Source organism: Lithobates pipiens, unplaced genomic scaffold, assembly GCF_037356315.1.
Source record: "Lithobates pipiens isolate NorthernLeopardFrog02 unplaced genomic scaffold, aLitPip1_a1.2 Scaffold_30, whole genome shotgun sequence".
Lineage (NCBI taxonomy): Eukaryota > Metazoa > Chordata > Amphibia > Anura > Ranidae > Lithobates > Lithobates pipiens.
In genome coordinates this window covers 29,784,422-29,791,143 of record NW_027507791.1, presented here as the reverse complement: position 1 = coordinate 29,791,143, position 6,722 = coordinate 29,784,422, and the positions used below count along the sequence as shown (strand labels likewise).

Genomic DNA, 6,722 nt, shown 5'->3' with positions numbered 1-6,722 from the left:
TATGGAGGGGACATTATATGGGGGTGCGCTGTATGGAAGGGACATTATATGGAAGAGATGGGGTAGGAAGTATTGGATGTTTACATCTGGTTGGGCTCCAGTGACTCTCCCTGCTTTCCTGTATTCCTGGGTCAGAAATGTCCGCGGTCCAGTGTGTTCAGTCAGCGGGGAGCCGCCATGTTGCCGGAGCTCGAATACACAATAGTGAGGCGGAAAAGACTAAGGGAAGGTGGCGGCGGAAATGGGGACACAGGGGGATCGGCCTCTGGTGTTCCCGGAATGCTTTATCCCCGGAGTGCGGGGGTAGGACTGGGCGGCGTGATGTCATTTCCGGTCCGGTGTAAGATGGCGGTTCCGGTGTCTCCCGGGCGGGATGTGTTCGCGGAGGGATTATTGGAGCTCCTGAAGCCCGCCGTACATCAGCTGGACTGCCATGTGCACGCCGTGCGGTGAGGGGCGGGGCTAGGGATGACTCCGCCCTCTGTGAGGGTCAAATACGTCTCCGCCCACTTGTCTGACTCCACCCACCATCCTGTGCCTTGGGGGTCCCATATCTGACTCCGCCCACCATTCTGTATCTGAGGGGCCCCTCCCTGTCCCCCCCTCATCCCCGGAGGGCCCTGCCCTGTCCTCCCCTCCCCCTCAGAGGGGCCCCGCCCTGTCCTCCCCTCCCCCCTCATCCCTGGAGGGCCCCGCCCTGTCACCCCCTCCCCCCTCATCCCTGGAGGGGCTCCACACAGTTCTCCCCTCCCCTCCCCCCTCATCCTCAGAGGGGCCTTGCCCTGCCCCCCTTCCCCTCCTCCCTCATCCCCGGAGGGCCCCGCCCTGTCCTCCCCTCACCCCTCATCCCTGGAGGGGCTCCACACAGTTCTCCCCTCCCCCCTCATCCCTGGAGGGGCCCCTCGCTGTCCCCCCTCCCCTCCCCCCTCATCCTGGAAGGGCCCCGCCCTGTCTCCCCCCCCATACTCGGAGGGCCCCGCCCTGTCCTCCCCTCCCCCTCATCCCCGGAGGGCCCCGCCCTGTCATCCCCTCCCCCCTCATCCCTGGAGGGGCTCCGCACAGTTCTCCCCTCCCCCCTCATCCTCGGAGGGGCCTTGCCCCTCCCCCTTCCCCTCCCCCCTCATCCCCGGAGGGCCCTGCCCTGTCCTCCCTTCCCCCCTCATCCCTGGAGGGGCCCCTCGCTGTCCCCCCTCCCCTCCCCCCTCATACTGGAAGGGCCCCCCCCTGTCCTTCCCCCCCCTATACCCGGAGGGCCCCGCCCTGTCCTCCCCTCCCCCCCATACCCGGAGGGGCCCTGTCCTTTGCCATGAGGTGCCATGTTGTACTTCCAGTGACCAGTATGAGAGAGTGAGAGTGATAACACCAAATGTAACACACCTGCTCCCCATTCACACCTGAGACCTTGTAACACTAACGAGTCACATGACACCGGGGGGAGGGAAAATAGCCGATTGGGCCCAATGTGGAGATTTTCACTTAGGGGTGTCCTGACTTTTGTTGCCAGTGGTTTAGACATTAAAGCGGAGCTCCACCCTAAAGTGGAACTTCCGCTCATTGGAATCCTCCCCCCCCCCCCCCCTCCGGCGCCACAATTGGCACCTTTCAGGGGGGAGGGGGGTGCAGATACCTGCACTTCCGGCATAGATATCCGCAGAATCTGCAGATATTTACGCCACTTCCTGCGGGTCCCTCCGCTGCCTGCTGGGAAACACGCGGATCCCAGAGACAGCGGGGACCGTCCTTATTGCGCCGCGCGGCTCGCGCATGCGCAGTAGGGAACCGGGAAATGAAGCAGCAAAGGCTCCACTTCCTGATTCCCATACCCAAGATGGGGCGGCAGCACCCGAGAGACGATCGAGAGACCGGCTTCGGGTGCCGACATCGCGGGCGCGCTGGGCGGGTAAGTGTCATTATTTTAACCACTTTGCGCCCCCCAGGCCAATTCTGACATTTCTCGCCTACATGTAAAATTCCTAATTTTTTTGCTAGACAATTACAAAGAACTCCCAAACATTATATATGTTTTTTTTTATAGCAAAGACCCCGGAGAATACAATGGCGGTCGTTGCAACTTTTTATCTCGCACGGTATTTGCGCAGCAATTTTTCGAACGCGTTTTTTTTTTCTGAAAAAAAAAACAGTTTCGTGCTTAAAAAAAAAAAAAAACAGTAAAGTTAGCCCAATTTTTTTTTTGCATAATGTGAAAGAGGAGGATACGCCGAGTAAATAGATACCCAACATGTCACACTTCAAAATTGCACGCGCACTCGTGGAATGGCGCCAAACTTTGGTATTTAAAAATCCCCATAGGCAACGCTTTAAATTTTTTTTTTACTGGTTACATGTTTTGGGTTACAGAGGAGGTCTAGGGCCAGAATTATTGCTCTCGCTCTAACGTTCGCGGCGATACCTCACATGTGTGGTTTGAACACCGTTTTCATATGTGGGCGGGACTTACGTATACGTTCGCTTCTCTGTGCGAGCTCACGGGGACAGGGGCGCTTAAAATTTTTTTTTTTTTTTTTTATTGTTAATTTTATTTTTATTTTTTTAGTTTTACACTTAGGAATAAAAGTCATCTTTTTTTTTTTTTTTTTTTTTTTTTTTTTTTATTGTTAGTTTTATTTTTATTTTTTTAGTTTTACACTTAGGAATAAAAGTCATCTTCTTTTTTTTTTTTTTTTTTTTTTTTTTTATTGTTAGTTTTATTTTTTATTTTTTAGTTTTACACTTAGGAATAAAAGTCATCTTTTTTTTTTTTTTTTTTATTGTTAGTTTTATTTTATTTTTTTTAGTTTTACACTTAGGAATAAAAGTCATCTTTTTTTTTTTTTTTATTGTTAGTTTTATTTTTTATTTTTTAGTTTTACACTTAGGAATAAAAGTCATCTTTTTTTATTTTATTTTTTTTTTTTTTTTATTGTTAGTTTTATTTTTTTAGTTTTACACTTAGGAATAAAAGTCATCTTTTTTTTTATTTATTTTTTATTTTTTTATTGTTAGTTTTATTTTTTTAGTTTTACACTTAGGAATAAAAGTCATCTTTTTTTTTTTTTTTTTTTATTAGTTTTATTTTATTTTTTTTAGTTTTACACTTAGGAATAAAAGTCATCTTTTTTTTTTTTTTTATTGTTAGTTTTATTTTTTAGTTTTACACTTAGGAATAAAAGTCATCTTTTTTTATTTTTTTTTTTTTTTTATTGTTAGTTTTATTTTTTTAGTTTTACACTTAGGAATAAAAGTCATCTTTTTTTTTATTTTTTTTTTATTTTTTTATTGTTAGTTTTATTTTTTATTTTTTAGTTTTACACTTAGGAATAAAAGTCATCTTTTTTTTTTTTTTTTTTTATTAGTTTTATTTTATTTTTTTTAGTTTTACACTTAGGAATAAAAGTCATCTTTTTTTTTTTTTTTATTGTTAGTTTTATTTTTTATTTTTTAGTTTTACACTTAGGAATAAAAGTCATCTTTTTTTATTTTATTTTTTTTTTTTTTATTGTTAGTTTTATTTTTTTAGTTTTACACTTAGGAATAAAAGTCATCTTTTTTTTTATTTTTTTTTTATTTTTTTATTGTTAGTTTTATTTTTTATTTTTTAGTTTTACACTTAGGAATAAAAGTCATCTTTTTTTTTTTTTTTATTGTTAGTTTTATTTTTTTAGTTTTACACTTAGGAATAAAAGTCATCTTTTTTTTTTTTTTTTTTATTGTTAGTTTTATTTATTTTTTTTTAGTTTTACACTTAGGAATAAAAGTCATCTTTTTTTTTTTTTTTTTTTTTTTTTTATTGTTAGTTTTATTTTTTAGTTTTACACAGTTTTTTTTTTTTTCTTATTGTTAGTTTTATTTTTATTTTTTTAGTTTTACACTATCACACTATTGTTAGTTTTTTTTTATTTTTTTTTTTTTAGTTTTACACTTAGGAATAAAAGTCATCTTTTTTTTTTTTTTTTATTGCTAGTTTTATTTTTTATTTTTTAGTTTTACACTTAGGAATAAAAGTCATCTTTTTTTTTTTTTATTGTTAGTTTTATTTTTTAGTTTTACACTTAGGAATAAAAGTCATCTTTTTTTTTTTTTTTTTTTTTTTTAAGTGTAAAACTAAAAAAATAAAAATAAAATTAACAATAAAAAAAAAAAAAAAAATGATGACTTTTATTCCTATTACATGGAATGTAAACATCCCTTGTAATAGGAATATGGCACGATTGGACATATTTACTGTGAGATATGGGGGGGGGGGGGTCAATAAGACCCCACATCTCACCTCTAGGCTGGAAAGAATAAAAAAAAAAAAAAAAACGATCCTGGCTTCCTAGCCAGATCGGCGCCGTTAATTTGAATACCGAGGCCGGGGCGTGACGTCATAACCTGGCGCCCGGCCTCCGAACGATCATAGAGACTCCGGGGACGATCTGGTCCGCCGGAAATCTCTATGATCACATGCTGGGGGGCCGGCGGATCCTGTCGATGGAAACGGTGAGTCGGTAGAAGCGGCGGGAGGAGGAGGGGGGGGCGTCCCCTCCCGCCGCCCGTAAGAACGATCAAGCGTCGGAACAGCCGCTATGATCGTTCTTATGGTGCCGGAAATCGCCGGCTGAAAACGGCAATATCTGAATGATGTCTGTGGCCTAAATGATATATTTATTTTTTTTTTGTGGTTGAACTGGATGGACTTGTGTCTTTTTTTTTTTGCACCCTAACTATGCAACTGTGACTGAGGGGGGGGCGTACTTACTTTAGTCAGATACTGTATATAGATGATGGTAAATCCAGATGGAGATTGTACAGGGCAGCGATGGCGAGCCTCGGCACCTCGCATGTTTTGGAGCTGTATTGATCCTCATGGACTCTGCAGTGTAGAGGAGCATCATGGGAAATGTAGTTCCAAAACATCTGGGGTGCCGAGGTTCTCCGTCACTACAGGCATAGTGTGTGGTCACCTTTTAGGATACCTCCCCCTCCCCCCCACCTCCATAGTTAGGATACAACCCCCCCCCCCCCCCATAGCTGGGCTCAGTGCCGGTGTTATGGTTTGGGGGGGGGGGGGAGGGTCAGTGTTCTTGTCTCTTCACGGGAAGTGTCAGTTCTCACACCGCAGACGGAGATCATACATTAACCTTCATGCCTGTCTCCTTTCTTTACAGGGAGAGTCAGGTGGACCTGCGGGAGCACATTGACAGCCTGGCGTCCGGTAGGTACCTCCCGGGGTGAATAGCGGGGGGGGGGGGGGGGCGGTTTTTATTTATGATGGAAGCCGCTTTTGTTTTCCGTGACCTCCGACCTCCTTTTCTGTAGGCGACGTAACGGCCGCCATTTTTTTTTTTTTTATTTGTCTTTCTGTTCCTCATACGTTTTTTTTTTTTTCTTTTCTTTTTTTTTGCTTCTTCCTCCCCTCCAGAACTCTGCAAGATCAACGAGGACCAAAAGGTGGCGCTGGACCTGGACCCGTACGTGAAGAAGCTGCTGAACGCGCGCCGCAGGGTGGTCTTGGTGAACAACATCCTGCAGAACGCACAGGTGAGGGGGGCGCGCGCGCGGCGCCCATAACCCCCGTCATCCGTTTACAACACACACACACACACATCTCCCCCCCCTCCCCCCTCCTCCCCTCCCCCCCTCCAACCTTTGTGTCTAACCGGTGGCTTTCCCGTTGTCACAGGAGCGTCTGAGGCGCCTGAATCACAGCGTGGCCAAAGAGACGGCGCGGAGGAGGGCCATGCTGGAATCGGGAGCGCACCACTCCCCGACCTCCCCCAACAAGTGAGGCCAAGCGGCGGGGGAGGGGGGGGGAAACCTCTGGAGTTGAGCCATCCTCTTCCCTTTTTTTTTCCTGGAGACCCCGGCCAGCCCAGGTGCGCAGGAAGCGTCCCGGCGTGACAACTTCCAAAAAAAAAAAGGGGGCGCCAAGTGCCAAAAAAAAGAAAGAAAAAAAGGAGACTGCGCTAGGAGAAGAGCCTTTCGTTGTGATGCATGACTTCCATTTCGTAGCTTGGCGGCAATAAGGGGCGGGAGGACGCAGGCCCCTCCTCCCCTGTCTTACCAATCAAGTCTCCCCCTCCCGTCTGCGTTCCGTAAAGATGGTGCTACGTTACGGCCTTGTTACTCGCGCTCTAGTCATGTGACCCGTTGTGTGTTTTTTTTTTTACGCAGTTCCTTCCCCAAGCTGGGCCCTAGTGTGGGGGAGGGGGGGAGTCGGTGTCGTGTGTCTTGATGCGGCCGATTTATGGTTTATGTCGGACGTTTTTTTTGCTGCGTGTCCCGGCATGCCCTGTCCTAGAGCAACACTGGGACCTGTAGTCCCTCGACTGCTGCAGATTGTCCACCTCTGGTCTGTACAGAGTGAGCGCCCATCTTCTCATTGTAGTTTTTTTTTTTTTTTTCTATTCTGTGAATACCAGCTTTAATAATTCCTGCTCTGCGATTGTAACAATAAATATTATCAGCAAAAATAAAATAAAAAATAAAAGTAGTGTGAATTCTTTCCGGGTCCTTGAAGTAAAAATATATAACGTGGTACTAGGCACAGATAAGGTGGCACCGATAGGCACAAATAAGGCAGTACTAATGGGCACTGATGGGCAAAGATGGCACTGATGGGTAGCACTAATAGGTACCACTGATAGATGGGACTGATGGGCACTGATAGGTGGCTCTGATAGGTGGCACTGCTGGGCACTAATGGGCATTGGTAGATGACAGTGATGGGCACGGATATGTGG

General features: G+C 45.1%; 1 protein-coding gene across 1 annotated transcript; it reads left to right on the top strand.

Annotated features, from left to right (window-relative positions):
• The first annotated feature begins 285 nt into the window (after positions 1 to 285).
• On the top strand, positions 286 to 6,479 carry SNAPIN (SNAP associated protein). The gene is made up of 4 exons (XM_077463872.1): positions 286 to 449; positions 5,148 to 5,194; positions 5,402 to 5,520; positions 5,663 to 6,479. The coding sequence occupies exons 1-4, from the start codon at positions 322 to 324 to the stop codon at positions 5,765 to 5,767; spliced, it is 399 nt and encodes a 132-aa protein (XP_077319998.1). The 5' UTR covers positions 286 to 321; the 3' UTR covers positions 5,768 to 6,479.
• Positions 6,480 to 6,722: the final 243 nt, after the last annotated feature.

What these genes read in the sequence shown, in the direction of transcription:
- SNAPIN (XM_077463872.1), top strand. Translation starts at nt 322, where the DNA reads ATGTCATTTCCGGTCCGGTGTAAGATGGCGGTTCCGGTGTCTCCCGGG. An exon ending in CATTGACAGCCTGGCGTCCG is followed by an intron (nt 5,195 to 5,401) that starts GTAGGTACCTCC and finishes CCTCCCCTCCAG; the next exon opens with AACTCTGCAAGATCAACGAG. An exon ending in ACATCCTGCAGAACGCACAG is followed by an intron (nt 5,521 to 5,662) that starts GTGAGGGGGGCG and finishes CCGTTGTCACAG; the next exon opens with GAGCGTCTGAGGCGCCTGAA.